The sequence below is a fragment of the Schistocerca nitens genome, chromosome 11 (genome assembly GCF_023898315.1).
Source record: "Schistocerca nitens isolate TAMUIC-IGC-003100 chromosome 11, iqSchNite1.1, whole genome shotgun sequence".
NCBI lineage: Eukaryota > Metazoa > Arthropoda > Insecta > Orthoptera > Acrididae > Schistocerca > Schistocerca nitens.
Window position 1 is genome coordinate 53,767,740 of NC_064624.1, and position 24,523 is coordinate 53,792,262.

Consider the following 24,523-nt stretch of genomic DNA (forward strand, 5'->3'; position numbering starts at 1 on the left):
TCTCTCACCGCTCATCACGAACAGCCTGTCCAAAGCACAGAGCTTCATATCTCCTCTTGGTTGCGTTGGTCAGCAATCTTCTATGCCTCAATGTCCCTACAGAGCAACCCTCCCCCTATTAGTGTGGAGCACTAAAGAGTGTGGTGTGAAGTTGGCATCTGTAGGCATGGAGGTTGTCAGTTGGCCTTGGTGACTTGCACAGATGTTACGTGTATTTGGTATAGGCTGAATAGAGGTGGAAGGAAGTGTGGATGACTTTAGCAGGAGGGCAGAAGGTTAGCATTGGTTCTTCTGCTGTTGGCAACAGAGCTGAATCATTTGGAGCTGATGGCTGGTTGGAATACGTAGCCTGGGCTAGATAGCTGCTTGAAGTGGTATATTCAGGAGAAGACACGACCGCAAAATCCGTTGTTATAGGAAAGCAGAAGGTCCTTATGAGGCTACTGGCGATCATCTTGGTCGTGGTGTCCAGTGCTGCATGAATTGCTTCCACCTACAGGCTGTTATCCACTAGTTTAACCACGACTACACTTGTCAGATGACCTTGTACATCGACTGTGAGCATTTTTGCACCAGTGGGTTGCGATCTGGTCCTATGAGGGGCGTCCAGATCGCAGTCGTCCTTGTTGTTCTTATTCAGCGATGAGAGTCAACGCCAGTTTCAGTATGTTAAAGAAGACCATCATAGCGTTGCTAATCTCATCAATACGGAATGTGTGGTTTCCACGTTTTATCAATTGAAATGGCCTATTGCAGAGAGAGTGTAAGACGACAGGTGTAGTCACAGACCATCATGTATATGCAATCCATGAGTCTCTTATCTATGAACAGTGTTGGAGCAGAGGGTGCTGATGGAGCAGGCAGTTAAGAATTGCAAATGTGGGTTTTGACTCGACGTTCCACTGTAGGAAGATCCGATGGGTCACGTGTAGGGATCAGTAACACAAACTTGGCTGGCAGTTTGAGCATCTCGCCACAAAGCGAGGGTTGTAGGTCTCCTTTAAATGCCTCGTGGATGCCAAGAAGCAACTGCAGAAGAGTTTCACTCCAGCTCCCTCTATGACACATGAGAGCCTTCATCGCTGGTACCATGATTCCGTGAGGCCAATATTCTGGGGATGGTAATCCATCATGAGATAGTGGGGGATATCACAGATGTTAAAGAGGATTATGAGAAGTGACGATTCGAATTGGATGACGTCTCAGCCATTATGAAACCCTTGGTCGCGGATTCCATGGTGATATCTGTCAGGGGAGCCGCTTCTGCCCAATACATAACTCAGTCAACTCTGGACTGAATGTATTTGCAGCTCCTGACTATGGCAGGGGTCTCATGAGTTCTAAATGTACATGGCAGAAGCACTCATGTGGTATGTATCCATGAGTAAAGCTCGAATTGTTTCGTCCCACTCTACCAGAGACATCTCCTGTACTCGCCTACACAAACTACTGATAGCACAGTGTAGGTGCTGTGAATCTACACAGGTCTGGTAGAGTAGCTCTTGGATTGTGTTGATGATTTGTATGGTCATAACACACTGTTGTAGAAGCAGACGACAGCCGGCCAAGGCTGTGATGTATGTTGCAGATGGGAGTAAGCACTTGTCAACACCTGAGGTACAGCTGGGGCAGAAAGACTTGGGGTGGATTCTCATGTGGAATAAAGCACCATGGTAAAGGTCAGCTGAGAGGTTGAACTTCACAGGTTCAGCGAAGCTGGCTATGTAAACAGTCCGAGTTCAGTGTTACTCACCTGTAAGTTGTACAGCTAGCTGCACAGTGCCATGTACCTGGTTTCTGGCACTGTTAGTGCTGGATAGTTGGAGTCTGAGGGTTTCAGCATGTGGTTAAAACATTAGACGAGGCACTGTGCATACATTTGACTCTCTGTCGATAGGAAAATACATGTCTATGGAATGGTCCTGGTTATATAGACGTCTTTCAGGAGAGGTCACTGTGGTAGAAGAGAGGCGACTTTGTGTTGTGGTGCAAGCTCGTGCATGTACTGAAGCCTTCAATATTTGTTCCACTACAAGTAAGACAGGTGACAGCTGTTTGCAGCTGCCTCGTACTGCACATGATACCAGCAATGTTGTAGCCCAGGGAAGTCGAAATAAATTGGCTTGGCGTTTGCTGTGGATGATGTGATGTCGTTTACAGTCCATTATTTGGCACATGTACATGGGCCTGTGACGTCAGTTTTACGTGAGGTCAGGGGACATTGAGGTTCTTCAGACTGCAAGCTGGCCGCCCGGGCGGTGGCGGTATGGGTGGTCAGGTTGAATACAATGCGTCCACCAGGGCAAGCTTTCATCTAACGGCGCCTCCTCCCACGCAATCACTGCAAGCGTTAGTTGAGGTGGATGTTTGATGATCCATTATGTCCAGAGGATCAGGTCGGGCATGGACGTGTGGTCTGCTAGTGAACGTAAACGGCGCCGTAATTGCGAAATCGAAGGAGACACTTCGATGGGGTATTTACCTCTGGCATTTCCTGTTCAGAGATAAATTCGCTGTGGCAACGTTGATTTTGCTGCATCGTACTTATTGTGTGCCAGCAGGGATAGGCTGTTTTTGCGTCTCTGCGAGATGGTGGATCATTACAAATTTTGAGTTGTCACGTAAAATACGGTACTTAACGAGGCGAATACACAGTCGGTTGTAGCAAACTTTAACGTCACTTGATCAGGAGGGAAAGGTGGGGAATTTCAATGTAGTGCAGCGCTTCATTGTCATGTGAAGGCTGAGAACGGTTGTACAGCCAGAGCCGAGGGGCGATGCACAGCTGGTGCTGTAGCGACCATCTGTGGCGTAGGTGAAGCTCAGAACATGGCGTCAGTGTTTCAGAGAAAATAAGCGATGCCTATAAAGAATTTAAGATTCCAGTTGGTTTTCGAATTGATAACAAACTAGAGAAGCTACTACGTTATAGTCTAGATGTGAGTCTGGAGCCACAGCATTGGACAGGAGTCCACGAAATAAAATGTGGATCTTGCAATAACTTGTACATTTGGCAAACTGGGACGAAGTTTAAGATAAGATTCAGAGAACACATGTATGCGAGTAATAGTAGTACATTGGGTTGTCATTTGAAAGAATGGAGTCACAACCTCAGGACAATTGTAAATGGCCTATCTGTACTACACTCTAAAAAAGGCATTATTTTACATATTCTCAAGGAACTTGAAACCTTTACCACAGTAGGCCAGGTCCCAACCTTATAATCAATGAGTAAGCCTTATTAGTCAATAGAGGTCTTTTAGGGTATCTGCCAAATTGCATATGAATAAAAGGGAAACAGATAAATAAGCTACGTTAATGAATATTAATTTTCTAAGTCTCCATGTACTGCTCTGTTAAAAATTAATATATATATATATATATATATATATATATATATGTGTGTGTGTGTGTGTGTGTGTGTGTGTGTGTGTGTGTGTATATGTATCTGACTTACATATTCTACCTTTTTGTTCTTATAGGATTGTAAGACATTAAAATTATAGAGGAATACAAGTCCCGATGTTTTATATGAATCTCATTATGTGTAGTTTTCTTCTGTTATAAATTTTATAAGAAAATTACGCTGTATAATTTCCTTTTAGATATAGTTTTTTGCTTAATATCTTAGCAAGAACAACTCTTAAAATTTATAAATACATACTTTAGTTTATACATCATTTTTAGCAGTAACTTTTATTATGGACCAATATGTAAGTAATGATAACGACGAGCCACGCCACTGTAGTAACGTGACTTGTTGACAAATTGTTTACCAAGCAGGTACAGAAGGCCATTCCTGTCATTCCACTTTGTCTGTCTCAGGTCATCAAGTCTCCTTACTATTGTGATTTTGTTTAGATTCATGGTTTCCTGACGATTTTTGACGTATTTGTAAAAGTTATTTTTAACACTTGTTGAAAGTAAAATGTGTCTCAAATATATTTGTTGTGCAAATATATTGCATCTACATAGCTTATTTAGGACAACTGTTTTATTTGTGCATCATCTAACTATATATACACTACTGGCCATTAAAATTGCTACACCAAGAAGAAATGCAGATCATAAAACGGGTATTCATTGGACAAATATATTATACTAGAACTGACATGTGATTGCTTTTTCACGCAATTTGGGTGCATAGATGCTGAGAAAACAGTACCCAGAACAACCTCCTCTGGTCGTAATAACGGCCTTGATACGCCTGGGCATTGAGTCAAACAGAGCTTGGATGGCGTGTACAGGTACAGCTGTCCATGTAGCTTCAACACGGTACCACAGTTCATCAAGAGTAGTGAGTGGCGTATTGTGACAAGCCAGTTGCTCGGCTACCATTGACCAGACGTTTTCAATTGGTGAGAGATCTGGAGAATGTCGTGGCCAGGGAAGCAGTTGAACATTTTCTGTATCCAGAAAGGCCTATACAGGACCTGCAACATGAGGTCGTGTATTATCGTGCTGAAATGTAGCAATACTGAACAGGCAAAAGCTTGAAATGATTCTGAATTTAAATCAGGGGGTCTGCTAACGATTGTAATCTACAACTTTGTCGCTTAGTACAGGATCTCTATGCCTGTGCATTTACCTACGTGCAGTAGTGTAGATAACACAGTAAATAGTTCTTTCTTAAAACCAGTTTGAAGCGACTAAACAGAATGCAGATCTAACTACACTGGCTCTGAAGGAGCCTTTGCTTTTGCTTCATTAACTAACTACAGTAGTACATGAGGACCCTTAAAACTTTATGGTTTGAAGAACCATGCTCCTTAACAAAACTACTCCACTATCTATGAGAAATGGTAAGTATTCTTATAATTAATTATTAATTAAGTAAAGCACAGCAAACTATAACTCTTTAAATAACAAATGTTCTTTAATAGGCACTCTTTATAACTAATCAAAAACATAATTGACTGTGCAACTGACAACACAATATGAAATTCAAGTTCAACCACTTTCTCATAATAAATAAGGAAACTCGGAATTAAATTCACTAGGATAGGATTCCTGTACAGGTTTGTGATTTGGGATAATCGTGGGTGTAAGAGTTTTACCAGCACCACGATTATTATTAAAATCAATCGAACTTCACAAATACGTGGCCCATTTACAGAGTGCCAAATATAAAAAAAATTTGTGGAAGGCTGATGGCACTAGTGGCGTAATTTGCAGTGTCTATTAGCCTGGCGGCGATGCAATCATAGCAATACTGTTGGCCTCGCCCTGTTACATATCGTCTTGGCTTCGAAATTATATTTATATTGAGGCCAAAAACCATACCATGATAATGGTAACACCAAATGCAGCATCCGAGGTCCATAAATACTGCCCGTAAGTTCTCCTGGCCGAAAAACTCCAGGAATATGAGCCACAATGATACGCTACTGCTAGCGAGGTGTTAACCACAGTACTGTTGAGCCCAGACTCCTTACCTGTCACAAAGGACGAGTTGCCACTTGCGCGCCAACCACACCTTTTCCACTCTGCCAGGCCACTTCCGTAGCTGTGGGGCTTCCCCACATCTTTCACATCTAACGATACGTTCCCTAATTATGGAGAAAGTCATTTATAGTACATTATATAACAGTGATTCCATTAGTTATTTAAATTCACAACCATAATTTAAACAATGTCGTTCAAAAGTTTCACATATCTGAAAATTGTATACATAGTCAAAAAATTTCCATGATAGACACATTATACATAAGCAATACTACAAATTTTTATATAAATATAGGACAGATACAAAATGGGTCAAAAACAGGTGTTACAAGTTGAAAATAAATATCTTGGCAACGCCGGTCTTCTCTGCTAGTTCGTGAATAACAACAGTACATGAATGTTACAAGTTTAAGATTTATTTGTGATTGCACAATAGAGAAGGCCTTCTCTTTGTGTCTCTCATCACTCGACACTGTTTGCGTGTACACAACACACATGCCTCCGATCTGCTGCAGTTTCCAGCGATCTTCTTTGGCTTGATGACCCTGCAGCGTGATGCAAAGGAAGGTAAGAACAAAGAGCTTCCAACTGCGTGTAGCAGTTGGAAGGAAAGCATCCCCCAATGTTAGGCTTTGGAGAAAAATCAGAAACTTTGCAGAAAGTACAAACAGCAATGGTAAAAAATAAAAGAAGATCTCGCTGCAAAATTTGTGAATGAGTTGGCCATTTGGAAACTACAAGTACATCACGAGCTGAAAATAAATCTCAGCACATGGTCTCTACCTGCAGGAATCTATGTAAACATAGAAGAATTCACCTCATCTGGCTATGGTTGAAGCACTAAAATCCACAAAATAGAAAAGTTTGGAAACTGCTCAGACTAAGGTTTTCGAAATAGAAAAGGAAATATTGGCCAAAGCATTTTGAACAGCACAGAAAGTAGTTAACAAAAATCAAGCCTTTCGCCATTTAGAAACTGAAATTGACGGGCAGTAGTTGGATGGCGTTAATGTGAGCCGCATTCTTCATTCAGCTAACGCATACGTAAATATTGGTTCTCAATCGCAAAAGATAGTGCATAAAAACAGTTAAATTGCGCTATTTATAGACGATAGTACTACACTCAGTTGTCGTCACTGATGGTGTACTTGGGGACAACGCTTACAAATATGGATCACCCAGACAACATTTTTTGGACATTCTTGAATTCCAGCACGTCACTGATGACTTATTTGTGAGTACTGGAGTTCAATGACGAGTTTCTGAAACAGAATCTTGTTTTTGTCTCGAGTGATGGCCCTGCAGTAAAACCATGAAAGAATAAGTGTGTCATTGCTTCAATGGGCCCACAGTTCCTTACCGTTTTGTTCTGAGATGGTGCCAATCAAAGGCTGGAACTTTCCATAGCAGATGTTGTGAGTAACGACTTTCTCTCAAATGTAGGCTACTTAGAATCTTTCCTTCATAATCTGTTTTCAGTTTACCACCAGTCACCTAAAAATGCCAAGGAACCGAAAGTCCATCCAGAGGAACTTGGGCATTCTTGAATTCCAGCACGTCACTGATGACTTATTTGTGAGTACTGGAGTTCAATGACGAGTTTCTGAAACAGAATCTTGTTTTTGTCTCGAGTGATGGCCCTGCAGTAAAACCATGAAAGAATAAGTGTGTCATTGCTTCAATGGGCCCACAGTTCCTTACCGTTTTGTTCTGAGATGGTGCCAATCAAAGGCTGGAACTTTCCATAGCAGATGTTGTGAGTAACGACTTTCTCTCAAATGTAGGCTACTTAGAATCTTTCCTTCATAATCTGTTTTCAGTTTACCACCAGTCACCTAAAAATGCCAAGGAACCGAAAGTCCATCCAGAGGAACTTGAAACCGTAACACTGTAAGGATACTAGACGTGGAAAATTTTTAAAGTTTTCGTGCTACATTTCAAAGGTGCCGAATATTATCCCAAAACAGGCTAAACAGAGCAAGTACTGTATGGAAGAGTTGGCAGTTACATGCAAGCTCAAGACAGTACAGTTTGTTAGTCCCATAAGAAGACATGCCAGAAGATGAAGTTTTCTGAAAGAAAAATACGACATGGCCCGTATTACACTGCAATCTTCGAAGCAGAAGGACTGTGAACGTTTGAAGGCGTGCCTGTGTAGGCGTATGGAGAAGCGCATTTGAACATCAGGAGACGCTGAAATGCCGGAGATGGCTACTGTTTTGGTCAGTACACATGGCCGGAAAATTCTAATGTAACTTGCGAACAAGAAGCAATAAGAAACTTATGCATACGTTAACAGCTCCGTGAAAGATAGATCTCAAGACGATTTCGTAAATATGTTGCCTAGAAGAAATGGCCAGTGTGTCTCCTGCCTCGTATTAACACCATAAACACCATCTGAATATCGACAAATGAATGTGAAAGAGGTTTCTCAAAAATAAACTTGATCCTGACTTCAACAGAAGCGTCGTTGCATCTGTATACCAGCAGCAAACTTTATGTTTATTGAGTTGGTTGGAACTCCACTAAGAAATTTCGAACCTATGGATTATGTGAATTCGTGTTCATAAAAGGGATGCATCCGGTGGCCGACAGAAGGAAAGAAGGGAGGCAGTGTGAGAGGGGCAGTGACCTGCGTATTTTAAGGGATGCTCTCACGTCAGTCGTAGTCGACAAAACATCACAGTCTTACAATTTTCGGCAATTACGCAGAGCCCATCTATGCTTCAGAAGGAAATAAACTCTCGATTTCAGCCTATTCGTTCAGTATCAGTATCGCCACTTTTCCTGTAGTTTATTGTAAATCATAGCCGGTGTCTGCATAATTTTCGAAATCTGTAAGATGGTGATGATTTGTAGGCCACAACTGAGAGTAACTCTTGAAAATAATTTAAGGAAAAAAAGGTCCTGGAAGGAAGCATTAATATTGTGCGCCAATATACTGGATGACAAATACTGAGCTACATGAAAGAAAACCGTAAATTAGTTACAAACTACGGGGTGCACACACACTTTATTCAACATGTAAACGTCACTATAGGTATTTGGATTTAGGTTATGGCATATTCGATATGCCCGCCATCATTGGTGAAGATGTTGCGCAGACGAATAGCGAAATTCTGTATGACCCGCTTAAGTGTCGGAACATCAATGCTGTCGATGACCTCCTGAATGGCTTTTTTCAACTCAGCAATGGTTTTGCGGGTTCTTGCTGTACACTTTGTCCTTAATGCAGCCCGCCAAAAAGGAGTCAAATATATATCCAGATCCGGAGAATACGGCGGCCAATCGAGGCCCATGGCAGTGGCTTCTGGGCACCGCAGAGCCAGAAAGCGCTCCCCAAAGTGCTCCTCCAGAACATCACACACTCTCCTGCTTCGATGGGGTCGAGCTGCGTCTTGCATGAACCACATCTTGTCGAGATCAGGGTCACTTTGGATAATGCGTATGACATCAGCTTCCAACATCAAAGAATATCGCACAGATTTTCCGTGACTGGACACTGCACACCACACAGTCGTCTGTTGAGGGTGAAGAGACTTCTCGATCGCGATATGCGGATTCTCAGTCCCCCAAATGCGCCGATTTTGCTTAGTGACGAACCCATCCAAATGAAAGTGGGCTTCGTCGCTAAAGCAAACCATGCGCCCATCGTGTCCCGCGACCAACTGTGGAGTTTGTACGTCCTAACGCAAACCGTTCAGAACTTACGATAATTTTATTTCATAGAGAATAATTGTCACCCCGTACGGCATAAGCACTCGCCTCTCATTTCCGTGGAACAGTTCACTGTAGAAGCATTCCCAGAGGCCAAATTACCTGAACTATTCTTGTGCTTACTTAATAGTTCTGTAGCCTAGGTATTACGCACATAGACTTGCCGCGAACCGCAACGTGTGTGGGACGCACCGCTGCCGTTTAAGGCGAGACCGTCGCGCGCAGCGGTGTCAGCGCGGTTCGGATCCAGGGTCAGTGGCCTGGACAGCCAGACTGAGGGGCAGATGGCGAGTGGAGAGCAGCCAGCGTGGGCTGACGCCGAGGCGCAGACCTCAGTGCCGAGTGCGGGAACGGGCGAGCAGGCCGTGTAGGGTGTGGGCCACGCTGTGCCCTACACGCAAACATGAAAACTGGAAAAACAGCTATAAATTATCATATTATAAATTCAAAACAATCACATTGACCCAACCACATCCTATCCGAATGTCTAAGCAAACTACTTTCCAATAGTGGAACCTCTGACTCTCACAATGAAGAAAGTTTTCCAGGGGTCAGATCCCGATGCAATTCCAACACATATTCCTGGCGACACTTTAACGAAACTTACAATAAATATGAAACAAAGAGAACTCATTATAGAAAACTTCGATTTGAAAGAAGCCGGAAAATCACTGTACACTTGTAACGGGACTTCCTCCTCTACCGTTACTTTCCCTCAACACTAGCTGTCGATAGCAGTATTATTTTTCGAATTTGGACAGGTTCAGGCGTGGCACTTTATATCGCTCCTGTCTACAGCATGTGGATCGGAAGACTGACTCATGTGTGCACAGTGACAGATGGTCTGAAGCAGGTTCAGTTGAGTACGTACTTCTAATTTGCGTCAGCTAGAGGACAGTACTGCACAGAGACATTCAAGAAACAGGTCAACAGGACGTTTTTGTGAATTGTTCTGTTTGTTTCTTGAAGGCTTATTTGGTTATTTATGTTAGTAGTGTGAATGACGGGTGAATGTGGTCTAAAGCAAATATGAAGATCATAGTTCTACTGATGAATGTTGTACAACAGGGAATTTTGTATCATAATATATTAAGTAAGTTTATGGTAAGAGGAAAGCTAATTCGAGTGCAAATGAAAATAGTTAATAACGCAAAGTATAAACAAAATATAAGAATGTTAATTATTTATTTCGAGAAAAAGTGCAGTTCGAAAGTATGTTATTTCTTGATTGGTTAGTTATAAAAAGCGCGGGCTAACACGAGAGAATAATGTTTTTCTATTAGCCTTAAATAAAACTGACCAATCAGTATCCTTTGCGAGTCTTTTGTCTTGGAGACAGAGAATGCTTACAGCAGTCGGAGCCTACCCTTTCAGTGGTACGGTCGTGTGTAGTATGAGCACCGAAAGAAGTCATAGTCTGCCAGTTTTAGTTGTGCTACATGTTTCAAAAGTGTTCTAAAGAAAACGTATATTTATTCTGGTGTGCTTTTTATAAACTACGGATTTAATTTAAGTAATTTTGTGTATAAGAAAAGACAGTAATTCCACGTGGCACATTGAGCAGATTGGTGCCTAAAAACTTGAGTGCATTTAGACAGCGATAAAATTAATAGTATGGCGAGCATTCTCAATTAAGAACAGTCTGTGCTTAGTAGCTGTTCAGATTTCGGGAAATACGTTACCATAAACTTGCTAACGTGAATGAAAGGGTCTGCGCATGGCTGTGTTAGGATTAGCACAAGCTTGGCAGTGGTCGTGTATATTATCAAGGTTCAGAATATACCGAAGTTCTGCCAGTATTTCCACCTTCATTCAAAATTAAGACCTTTTCCCGATTCCTGGAATAGTTACGTTGTATGCAGCCTGGTGCGAGTTGCAGCACGTCAGGTTTCCACTCGGCTTTCCTACCGGGGATCTGCTGCAACGAGTTCACAGATAGGTGCAGGAACAGGATGAAAGGGAACCGCGCCGCCGCAAGGTCAGTATTATCTCAGCTGCTTTTCTGAAAACTTTCATAAATTTTATACACAATATGTTATATTTCAAGCTAAAATTTATGAAACGTAAGTAATTCATTTCCGATGTTACAATCGATGAGTACTAGCTCTAAATGTAGAGTTAAAATTATTTTTTTTTACAATCATTTGAAATTACGAACTATTTGGCACACTTAAAATTTCTATTATTGATTACGCAATCTAGCACTGTTTACTATGTTTATTCTTGGATTCATTTATGAAATAATAATCGAAACTAATAGAAATTCATTTGCCAAGAAAGCTTGTAAACCATTTGGAATATTGTTATTTCCGCTGAGTGAGATAGCACTAAACATGCCTCTGATGTGATCGGACATATTTTTGTAATTTGGGTGAACAACGTGATTTCGGCTTTGTTAATGTGAAAATTCAACAGATTGCATGATATACCAAAATGTGACAAAATATGTTAACGTAACAACAAAAATTGTGCACCAACAATCTTCAAATTTATTTAGATCATTTCAACCGAGAGGACCTAAAACGTGAGATTTTCAGGTTCAAGAATCAGACCCCTAGACAAGAAGAGCTGGAGCCAACTCTACACAAAAAACTAAGTAAACTAGAAAGTTTAGTGCAATCTTCGCTCCTGTCAAAGTTTTCACAAAAGACTTTACTTATTGTAGTCAATAACTGGAATTAGGAAGGAGGGGTGAGGTTACGCACAGCACTGAATCAGTTCAGTCAAGAACTCCAAGTTGTGGACCTAAAACTCTGATGGAACTGAGCCACATCACCACACACCGATCAGGCTTCTAATCACAAAAAGACGGTTGCTACTAGATACCGTTCTGAAGCAACCACAAGAGTAACCCAGTCGTGCTGCACACTGCAGGCAGGGGAAACAGCTACCAATAGCCTCTCTCTGCATTGTGATAACCTACGTCGACCGCCACATCACAAATTAAGGGATGGAAGAGGAACTAAAAGCACAGGGTTGCCATATGGAAGAGGCATTGCTTATCTATTCGCGAATCATCCATAGGCCAGATACTAGTTACCTCGGATTGCAAACAAACAACTGAAGAGGTAGTTTTGTTCACCGTTTCAAAAAATACACTGTCTGCTTCACAAGACAAGCCTTGGTACAATACTGTCTATTCAACTAACGAATTTGTGGGAGGTGCAACAGGTTAACAACACATCTCGGGAAACGGTCCAAATGGACCCGAATCTGGAAAAACCGATGGACCACGCCTAATTTTTAATTGCAAAATATATTAGAAAAAAGAAGAAACCCAGAATGCAGATACTACAATGATGATCACTTTGTTACTGATCTAACTGCAAAGAAACACCAAACCAGCCCATAACAGTCAAACAAAACTCAAAACATTAAGTGTTTTGACGGAAGCATCACGCCTTGCTACCCAGAGCAGCAGGAATGCAAACGAAAGAAAAAGTTTTTGAGCACCTTCATCGCATCTGTCGTTAACGTTACACTTGGTTTCATTTTTTTCATAGAGTTACCTGCGCTGATCAGTAAATAGCGCCGTCCTGCTGAGCACACCCTCACTGCCACAAGAAAGCCGCTTCTCATTCTTCCATACGTAGAACGATTTCTACACCTTAGCCTGGCGAAAATCTCGAAGTTGAGATTAATTTTACTAAAACTGTTGCGGCCAGTAACAGATACGAACCAACCATAGTAGACAATATATTACAAAATTAAACCAATAACAGAATTAACATTCTTGACAAGTTTTCCTTCCTTTTTTTCAATAGTCAGGAGCTGTATCTTACAGCATTAAATGTCTCCCACAAAACCGATATGACTGTAAAACAGGTTTTCTGCTAACAATCACTCATAAATTAATCTTGTGCTTAAGTTGATCATAGCGCTTTCTCCCTTACAAAACTCAGGCTTCTAGCAAATCAGCTGTGGCGTTTGTGCAGCCTACCATGTCAGACAAATAGGACGAGGAATTTCCATTGGATACAAAGAACATCTCTCAGGAAAAGAATTCGTCCTTTGGCAATCATTTATTAACTGCAGGTCATAAGTCTGGCATCAGTATTATGCACACAGAGATGAAAGTCTTCCGATTTAATATTGTTGAAAAGTTAGAAATTTTCAAATACCCTTCTTTCAATGACGGTATCATACTAGATGAATAGTTGCAGTTACGAAGCCGGCCGGTGTGGCCGTGCGGTTAAAGGCGCTCCAGTCTGGAACCACGTGACCGCTCCGGTCGCAGGTTCGAATCCTGCCTCGGGCATGGATGTGTGTGATGTCCTTAGGTTAGTTAGGTTTAAGTAGTTCTAAGTTCTAGGGGACTGATGACCACAGATGTTAAGTCCCATAGTGCTCAGAGCCATTTTTTAGCAGTTACGAAATTAATTTTTTTGTGATATTAAGCCATTACTTAGAAATGACTGAAGTTCACTCGTCCTTCGCTTACCGTAGAGTCAAAAATATCGTTTTCCACTCTCTTCTTCATTTATTTGAATGTAATCGTTCATATATGAATATATCTAATATTTGCTGTTGCATTTTTCTAAACAATTTTGCATTTTGCATAGTACTGGCTACTAAAATGTGAGATGAACACTGATATCCTATTTGAACTATTTTTCGTAAATTAAGCGGCTAGTATCTTCGATTGTTACTGCATGGTCCGATTTGTCTCGCGTCCTAGCTGTGGCAACTTCGGCAAGTGAGCCTCTTAGTCCGATGCCGCCTCCAGCGGCTGCCAGCTCTGGCGGCGTCGTGGAGCCATAGTTTTACTTGCAGTTACCGGGTTACATCAGTTTCAGTGCCTTTCAGTTCTATGAGGTTTTCATTTTAACGTGTTGGTGAAGTATTGTATGTGACGAGAGCATTATTGCTCTTAAATTACTTCGTCAGTGAATACATGTGACTCCTTACAAATCTCTTCGGAATTAAAACAGTTCATTCCTTAGTTTTTTAGAATGTTAATGTTTATTTATGATATTTTTAAGTAATTATGAATTTTCTGATGGAGATATACTTAGTCGGTATCTTAGCATAGTGAAAGTAATTTTTTGTTGCGAGCGGTTCGCTGTTTTATACCTGTTACACACATCTGTCTCGGGAAGCCGACGGATGAGGGAAACAAGATAGTCCCCACGTTCACACCTGAATAAGATTTTGCCATAATCTTTGTTGTCGACGCTAAACATTCCTATCCGAAAAAGCAATTCCTTGAAGACATAACAATAGATAAATGAATTATCATCATGGGCATCGCAGAAACGAGCGACACAGGCAGAGAGATCAATCTCCACAGCTACATCTGCCATCTACTTGATCAGACCCATTCTAAACTCTTATAAAAACACCCACCTGTAACACGACTCATTCTGCCGGAAAATGTATAGATTCACATCGCAGTTGTGTTAAAAATAACAGCACAACATAAGCGACACAACCATGTATGTACTGCTAATTGATCTCATTAATTACGTGTCTCCAACTGGTGCAGATAAAATCACTGGAGACTCGATGCTAGACCCACAATATTTGGAGGTAAGTCTAACGACAAAAATGTTGAACTTCTTGTGGCCGTTTTGAATCTCGTCAGAGTGAGAAATGACTCGCTGACCTTAATTAAACACTACGAAACTTGTATCCAGATCACAAAACATGTACAACACAGGTACCCAGACACCGCTGCGAGACTCAGTCTGGCGACCTCCTGCCGATTATTACACGAACTGCAGTTATCAAACAGTAAAAAACTCGAACAAAAATTTAGAACAATCGTAGATTCACGAAATCTGATCGTCAAAAAATTCTATACCATATACGGAAGATAAGCATTCCAGTTATCATGGTTTCCATTAACATAAAAACTTAGCATTTTTGAAATTGTCTTATGTACTCACTCCGTTCTCCCATTCGCCTGCAGATGAAATGGACTGGTCCATAATTCCTAATTCTCAATAACCGACACAACAGTGTCATTGATTCGGACATGAAGTTTATTCCATGATCCGTAATTATGGTATCAGGCACCCCAAACTTCAATCACCAGTTACTGACTAAAGCTTGTGCTACCATACTTGCCTGTTGGTCTGGTATTGCGACCATGGCTAGAAAACGTGAAAACTGATCAATTGTAGTTGAAACGTAACGATCCCCTGCCGGTGTTTTGTTATATGGCCTGCAGATATCTCGCCCAATAAACTCGAAAGGTTTTGAATTGCAATGGAATTCTTGTGCACACCACGTCTGCTCGCTGCGCACACGGTACACAATTTGCTATATATTGTTCCACATCCATTGTGTGAGTGCGCCACCAAAATCGTTCTTCTGCTCGTCTTTCCATTCCTCGATGACTCGCATGCCCTGAAATCACATGATCATGGGCCTGCTTTTAGACTTCCTCTCTCAAACTCTTTTGTACCACTACACGTGGTCCACACCTGGTAACTCTACACAACAAATTTCCCTCCACAATGAAATGTGGTTGGGTTCTAAAACCCTGGCACTCCTCATCCTCTGCTTATGCCCTCTTCCATCCCGTGACACTCTCACCCATTACTTCTAATGTGTCTAACTTGCGGCTTAATGTGTCTGAATCCCCATGTTTTTTCCCTGGCTTATGAATTACTTCAAAGTCAAACTCACTCAATTTTAGAGCCCACCGTGTTAACCGACTAGAAGAATCCTTAAGAGCTAGTAACCATCTCAACGCCACATGATCTGTGACGACCTTAAGCTTCATACCATAAAGATAACAATGATAATAAATTACTCCATATATTACAGCCAACATCTCCTTTTCCATTGTGGAATGATTCCGCTCTGCCCTATTTAAGTGTCTGGAAGCATACACCACTGGATGCTACTGTTCCCTTACCATTTGCCCCAGAACACAGTATACTGCGCCATTTAAAGCGTCACATGATAAGATGAAGTCTGCTTCAAAATTCGGAAACACCAACACCACACCAGAAACTAATCTCATTTTTAATTCATCGAAAGCTTGCTGGCATTCCTGCGTCCATTGAAATTTAACCCCTTTCTTTAAAAGTTTTGTTAATGGCTCGGCTATTGTAGCAAAATCCTTTACAAATTTACAATAATATGAACATAACCCATATACGATTGTAATTGCTTCGTTTTGCATAGTGTCGCAAAAGTTTGAACTGCCTCTGTTAACTGAGGATCGGCTGGAACCCCTTGTTCACTGATTATATGACCTAAATATTTGACCTGCATCTGCGCAAAATTACATTTTTCTGAACTTAATGTTAACCATGCCGACCGCAACCTTCTAAGGACTTCTCTTAAATGCGATACATATTATGGTATATCCTTCGAAAATACTATAATGTCAGCTAGGTAAACCATACATCTTTGGTTCCAGTCCCCTTAAAACCCCATCTAATAATCGCTGAAAAGTGGCTGGTGCATTCTTCAATCCAAACGGCATATGTATATACTGATAATGTCCCCCACGAACAGATAAAGCTGTCTTTGCCCTATCCTCCAGCGCTACTTCCAACTGATGGTATCCACTCCGTAAATCCATCGTCATAAAATACTTCCCTATATGGTTTCCTAAACACTGGTGTATTATCCTCCATTGGTATGTGATGCTTTGTAATTGGTGTTGCCGGTAACCTACCCTCCGTTCCAAATTACTTGCTAAATGTCAATAAAATTCCTCCAACATGATCCTGTCGTCTCCCTGCAAATGCTGCAATTTTCCCATCAATTGTGCGGCATCGACATTTTGCTTATGGCTCGCCTCTAAATCCTCCATATCGAGGTCATCTTCATCAAAACTCCCCAATGTGAACAATAACAACCTTTTTGACAAACTAAAATCCGCTCTGCCGAAATTATTCATAGTTACAGGAACTCTATAATCTCCTTCCACATAACTCGCATGAGCTAAACTCTTCTGCACAAAACAGTGTGCATTATCCAACTCCTCACTACTCGAGAGTGGCCCCACCATGTACTACGCCTCCTTTGGTAAGTCGGTATCTATTGAAACTCAGACTACCTTCCCTGTACCTGCTGGTATGTTATGCTGCTGATCGACCTCTAATGAATCCGTTCGCAGTTTAGCAGGCGTCACCTTCACGTTATGTGCACCTTGTGACATTCGTCCATTTGCAACCATTTCCCCCATGCAACACATTGTTCCACTGTTTGTTGCCCAAGATCTATCCTCGCATGACGTTTGTCAAGGAAGTCCACTACGAGAATCACTGAATACCTCTCACCCACACATGAAACACCTTTACCTGCTCACTAAACTTAGTTCCGGCAATCATAAATTGAAGTACCATTGTACCCAATGACTCCACATTATTATCCCCCACCCCATGTAACCCATAACGTGGTGGCTCAAGCCTTCTCCTGCTAACCAGGTCTAGATTAATAACAGACATGTGTGCCACTGCGCCAACCGGAACCCTCTGTTGCCTCCCATTAACGAAGTCTAATAAGCAGCATTCGATGTGTGCACCTACAAGCGCATTACTTAATTTCACTGGGACTGCCCTCCAACAGTTGAAGCAGTCCCATTCCTGTTTAACGGCTGCTGTTACCGAGGTTCCCCATACTTTTACACATGTGGTTCACTGCCTGGTGACCCATTTTCCCACATGAGTAACACCGCAACTGACGCTGACATTGCCTCCTAATGCGCCCTACCTGGTCACAACCGAGAGACTTAATTTTTGCTGCCACGACTCTATGCTCCACTCTTTGCTTCGTTGCATAATCTGCCTCCTTTAAGTATGTGGCAATCCTTACAGCCGCCACAACATCACTGGGATTCTCCATTCTCACCCAACGTGATATCTCAAGCGGTACTCCCCACAGAAACACATCTAACACCCTCTTCTCGGCCTCCTGTAACAGCACTCTATTCGTCTCCCCATTAAGTGACAGTTCGAATGTTTGTACATTCAGCTTTCGAATCCTGTCTGAGAAAACCTCCACAGTCTCATTTCTTCTAATAACTAATGCACTAAATTTTCCCCGAAAAAACATGGTACTATTCTTGTTTTGGTACCTCTGGTGTAACCCAGCGTCAAACTCTGCAAACGTCCCCACCTTGTTCAACGTCTCTTGGTACAATACATATGACTTGACATTCCCTATCAAGCGTAACTTCACGACTCTCAACACTACAACATCCAAACGCCCATTGGCCTCAGGCCTTGTAACAATATCATTAAGGAATACCGACACATCCTCCACTGTTTTACCCAAAAAGGTGTTAATCAATGCCACGATTGCTGGGCCAAATGGTCTACAACACTCCCTGAACTGCAATTTACTTTCACCCAACGTCCCTTCCCCTGCTTGCAATGCCTCAAATCTCCCCGCGAGTTCTTCATTTTTTTTTTTTTTTTTTGTCCTTGCCTCTGACAATACCCGAATTTGCTCAGTTAGAGCAGCTATAGCTTCCGCTGTAGTCATTGCCACAGCCTCTGCTTCTTGCCATGTTTCCACCATTCTTGCTTATAGTTCTACTGTTAGTATTAATTCCACTCTGCTACTACTAAAACTTAGTTCCTGTGGCGAATCATCACCCACCTACATTCTGAACAATTGCGCGCCGAATGTCCAAATCTGTTACAAATAAAACAACTCTTTGGCACCCACTTTGTATATGGTAATCCGTGACCTGACAGGTTACAAAAATTACATCGCATAGGCGCTATGTCATGTCCCCATGAATACTGATAAATCTGTAGGGTCCTCCAGTCAACAAAAGACACCCTCAAAAAGTCCATCCTAATTGACACTTAACCCCATAAAACACAAAAGAATGACACATAAACAATAAACCAAACGTCACTCACCCATCCCCAACGTGCTTGCGCGCAGGTGACAGTCCTACTTTCTTCCCTGTACTGGATGAACACTTTCCGAATGACAAGACGTAACAAGAAGTGTACAACCACCCATCACGAATGCAATACCTCAACTTTCCCTCTACACAGGCACACCTCAACTCAACTTGCCCAACATAAGATGTGGAAGTGGAAATCCAGTACCAGCGCTGTAACCAGCACCGCTTCTGACACCACTGTTGCAGGGGTCGATGGTCGAACCCGGGACTCCAGATGGCCAAGCTGCAGCCAGGACTCACCATCCCACATTTCATCAGGGAGCAGAGCAAGTTCAATAGCGTCAAGGAGCAGTGCAGAGTGATACAGCAGTATTCAGAAGTATTCCTTTACTCATATAATTTACAGTACTTCAATGAGTGCAGCATAGTGTTGGTGTGCCACCCACAGCGTTGTTCTGAGAGTCCAGCCGGCTCAGCAACTTCTGGTATGCCGATGCCGCTTCTCTGTCATCAGCGCCGCTCAGCTGGAAGATGCGTCGCATGATTTCGGAGGCTGCTACAGTCCCTGGTCCTCACCTCCCTTGCCCTGTTGGGCCTGCTCTGTCTGACCATGGCACAAAGGTGGATGTACTGGTCACCCATGGTCCTCAGGCCGCATTGCTCCCAGGACAGGACAGGACAGGACAGGACAGGACAGGACAGGACAGGACAGGACAGGACAGGACAGGACAGGACAGGACAGGACAGGACTCTGGATGTGGTGCTGCAGCTTGCCGCTAGTGGTGCTTGCCAGATGGGAACACTCGGCGCCGTCTGTGCTGCTGCTGCTGCTGCTGCAGCCTGCCATGCCTCCTGCAGTGCATGCCTCGCCCAGACCCTGGTACACCATGTGGGAAATGAATGTGGCCCATCCTGGACCCGCTGCAGACCAGTGCCACTGCCCTCCTTCAGGCAGAGCGTGCAATCTCCAAGTACCTGGTTACCATTTCGTCCCACCCCAGTGATGTGTCCCCAGAGGCGGAATACAGCATGAACAAGCACATAGAAGTAAAGTACAGGTTACATGGAATATTTACAACATCGCTGCCAGACTAGTCCCTATAAGTGTAGACCAGAACAAGTACGATCTGACTTCAATTGACCTGGAACACCTCCTAAAGCTAAAAGTGCCTAACTATTTATGCTGCTTTCCCCCTCACGTGTGATGTAGGGTCAGAGGGAGACAGAAACTATGGCAGGGGTAAATTCCCATATGTCAACCACTTACACATCACCACTCCCAGCTCTGGCATACTGCCTCGCCTCATACATCGCAATAACTGAAAGCAACGCTGCAGTTCCCTGTCTTGTTGTTGCTCCACGACATGTCTACTCTTCCTGGCCTACTGGCTGCTGACCATTACCACACACTGCCAGTGGCCCCAGACTTCATTGCCCAACCACACCTTTACTGAATTTTTAACAAAATTCACTATGACTGAGACTAAAACTAGCACAGCATTCAGTTGTTACAGGTATGATGGGACATACTAAACCACTTTCACCAATAACAAATAGGTAGGAAATCAAAAATAAAAATAATCATTCCGAAATTAAAATTTTGGCATAAGCACAGAACACCAAACACATCATGTTCATTTACAGAAATTAAGAAATATATCCACAATGGAAACATCTTTGAAATATAACACAACACACAATCAAAGAGAATGCTCATTTGATCTATTTATTCAGTACAATAAAAATTATTCATTCGGATATAATTCATGTATTGAGTAATCACATTCTGAGCTCCAAGTGTTGTTCTTATGTATATAAATAAATGGAATCAAAATACAACACCTAATGTTTATGTATTTCATTCTGTGTAGTGCTTACACAGTATTAAATGCTGAATAAATAATTAAGAGCTTTAGTGCATAACACTAATAAACCTTACCTCTGAATCATGTACAGAGCTTTATGAAACAAATCAATTTCACAAAAAATATACATATTGTGCACTGGTAAAACGGCAACCAAGCACAATGTGTATCTTACGGTAAACATGATCGCATCTGACCTGTTTATGTGAAGATGCATTGATGAGCAAAAACACGATGTAAATTGTGCATCAGAAGACTGAATGTCGCTTGTTGTAGGCACATGATGCAGTAATGAGAGTACAAGTATCTGAACAGACCAGAGATCAACAAAGATTTTTTCTACCAATGAGATAGGTTGCAAACATGTAAATCCAATGACATAAGTGACAAAGTAACAAAGTGCAAGTTGTTCTGGCATGACAGCTGGGGACTAGCATCATAAAAGTGGTGAACGTTGTTGGCTGGTTGTGTGCTACTGTTGTGAACATCTGTGGAAACTGGCTGAAGTGTGATAAATCCATAACCTGATTGCAAGGTATAGCACATTCACCCTTCATCACAAATCATGAAGGTCAGAGGCTCTAAAATGTGTGAACGAGTCGTTAAGTCCAGACCATGCAGAATTGTTGATGTATTGTGTTCCAAAGGTTGACAAACAAGCTATTATGCCGGTGATCATAATATTTTGGCCTATCAGCATATGTATGTTATTATAACATACTTATTAATGGAGGATTAGTAGTAACAGAACATGGATGTACACACTATTAATTACATACAAAGCAATACCTAAGTAAAATAACTGCTATAGTCATTGTTCTCCAGTATTATGCTTACTAGACTGAGTGAAGGATGTGCCATGACTATATTTTTGCTGTCACTGCACCTATATGCAGAGCTGCAAGTATCACATGATGACTATCTTTAGAATAATAAGCAGAAAATCATCAAATTTCCTTGGACATACACTGAATACCGCATAGTACTTATGATTACTGATACAGGCGAAGGTTTAACACAATTCACAAACTTCTTGTCACACGTTCGATAAGAAAAATAGTGTTAATAACAAAAACATATTTGATTAATTTTTCTGCAATATTTGACACCACAAGTTCTTGACATCTAAAGATGCAGATTCGATTGTTATATAGTCACATTATCTGTTACCACTCTGTTGTACACATTATTGCACTTTTCCATTATTCTAGCACATTTTAATGTTATTTCCTAGGCATCACAATTTTATTGTCTACCTGCTACATAATTATTTTATAGGCCTTGAGGAAACCAACCAGGGAAACCAATTTGATTAAACTAACACTTTCTTGTAGCTTCTTTATGACGAGAAGTAGTAATGTGTCTTGGGAGTACCCAATTGAGTGAAGCTTCAGTCAAAGATATCACATTTGTGAGGTCTCCTTCAGGTATGTACTAAAGTTGTGTCGTGTGATCACATTTGTGGGGTCGCTTTCTCGTGTGTATTAAAATGTGTTGAATGAGATTACATGACCTAGCAAAACATCTGCCACAAATATCGCATTTTAAGGGTTTCTTTTCAGTGTGAGTTAATGCATGTTTCTTGAGGGCGCTCCGCAAAGCAAAAGATTTGCCACAAATATCACAAATATGAGCCCTTTTCCTGGTGTGTATGAATGTGTGTCTCTTGAGAACATCTGACATGGCAAAAGATTTGCCACAAATATCGCATTTGTGGGGTCTCTGTCTAGTGTGTATTAATGAATGTTGACTGAGATTACATGACCTACCAAAACATCTGCCACAAATATCGCATTTTAAGGGTTTCTTTTCAGTGTGAATTAATGTGTGTTTTTTGAGGGCGCTCCACACAGGAAAAGATTTCCCACAAATATCACACTTGTGGGGCCTGTTTGCACTGTGTATTAATACATGTTTGTTGAAATAACCTGATGTGGCAAAAGATTTGCCACAAATGTCACATTTGTGAGGTTTCTTTCCAGTGTGAATTAATGTGTGTGTCTTGAGAGCCCACAACACAGCAAAGGACTTCCCACAAATATCGCATTTGTGAAGTTTCTTTCCTGTGTGAATTAATACATGGCTCTTGAGAGCACCCAATAAAGCAAAGGATCTGCCACACACATCGCATTTGTGAGGTTTCTTTCCAGTGTGAATTAAGGCGTGTATCTTGAGAGCAGCAAACACAGCAAAGGATTTGCCACAAATATCACATTTGCGAGGTTTCTTTCCATTGTGAATTAACGTGTGTTTCTTGAGGGTGCTCCACACAGCAAAAGATTTGCCACAAATACCACACTTGTGGGGCCTGTTTGCAGCGTGTATTAATACATGTTTTTTGAAATAACCAGACGTAGCAAAAGATTTGCCACAAATATCACATCTGTGAGGTTTCTTTCCGGTATGAATTATTGAATGTGTCTTGAGAGCCCACAACACAGCAAAGGACTTGCCACAAATATCGCATTTGTGAGGTCTCTTTCCAGTGTGCACTAATTCATGTCTCTTGAGAATACCCAGCAAAACAAACGATTTGCCACAAATATCACACTTGTGAGGTTTCTTTCCAGTGTGAAATAGCATTTGTCTCTTGAGATAACGCGAGGTGGCAAATGATTTGCCACAAATATCACATTTGTGGGTTCTGTTTGCAGTAAGTACAACAGTGTCGGCACCGACATTAACAGCTGTAGGTAAAGTTCCATAACCACTTGTTTTCTCTGCATCGTTTGCCGTATGTGTGTTACATATATCATTAGGGGACTTCTTTGAAGCTTTCCAAGTTTCCTTATATGAATTATGCTCATTGTGTTCTCTGACAGAAACATCTGGCTCACCATCCAAGAAGATACTGCTATGATGCTCATCACTACAGCCATAATTTTCATGGTTGCCAGCAGTTAAGACTTGATAATTCTCACTCGTTCTCAAATGTTTTTTCAAGCTAACATTACTGTAAAATACCTCACCACACCATTTACAAACATACAAAGGAGGTTGCACACCATCAATATGCATAAACACATGCATTATGAGTCTGTATTTTGAAGGAAAGCTTTGTAGGCAGAAATTACAAATATATGTATGAAATTCCTTTTCCCTCAAACCACAATGATACCTGCTGCCAAATGAGTTATCCTTGTTCACAGTTGATTCTTCTGTATGAATACCACACGCTTGTGTTGACTTCTCCCTACCTACCTCCAGCTCATTCTTCACCAGTCCATGGTGAAGCGTTTCTTCAAATGAAATGCCACAGCTCCCACCAGTATGCTGAATCAATCTGAAGATCAAGAAGGATAATGTTAAATATATATATATATATATATATATATATATATATATATATATATATATATATATATATGATACATAGAGACATAGAAAAGATATTTGAGTGTCCAGAAATCCAGGACTGTAGAATACAAGCGTGCACGAGAAATTACATATTCAGCAAATGTTAGTGATTTAAAATCATAATGTTCTACCAGAAGGAAAGAACTGATGAGATTGATGTTGTTTGGTTTGTGGAGCGCTCAACTCCACGGTTATCAGTGCCTGTATAAATTCCCAACCTTGCTCAGACCAATCTCGCCACTTTCAAGAGTCATGATGAAATGATGATGAGGACAACACAAACACCCAGTCATCTTAAGGCAGGTGAAATTCT

The 24,523-nt window shown here is 41.5% G+C and overlaps 2 protein-coding genes across 7 annotated transcripts in view; one reads left to right on the plus strand and one right to left on the minus strand.

Annotated features, from left to right (window-relative positions):
• LOC126212615 (uncharacterized) overlaps positions 1-6,992 on the plus strand; it is a 176,463-nt gene extending 169,471 nt beyond the window's left edge. Inside the window, exon 8 of the mRNA XM_049940045.1 lies at positions 6,925-6,992. Within this exon, the coding sequence (XP_049796002.1) occupies positions 6,925-6,992 (68 nt within the window). The remainder of the gene's footprint in view (positions 1-6,924) is intronic.
• A 13,941-nt stretch (positions 6,993-20,933) lies between these two features.
• LOC126213228 (zinc finger protein 99-like) overlaps positions 20,934-24,523 on the minus strand; it is a 112,472-nt gene continuing 108,882 nt past the window's right edge. For 5 of the 6 annotated variants that reach the window (XM_049940875.1, XM_049940874.1, XM_049940872.1 and 2 more), the window contains exon 5: positions 20,934-24,136. In XM_049940875.1, the coding sequence (XP_049796832.1) occupies positions 22,288-24,136 (1,849 nt within the window). In that variant the 3' untranslated portion in view covers positions 20,934-22,287. The remainder of the gene's footprint in view (positions 24,137-24,523) is intronic. The other variant, XM_049940877.1, reaches the window with a different exon arrangement.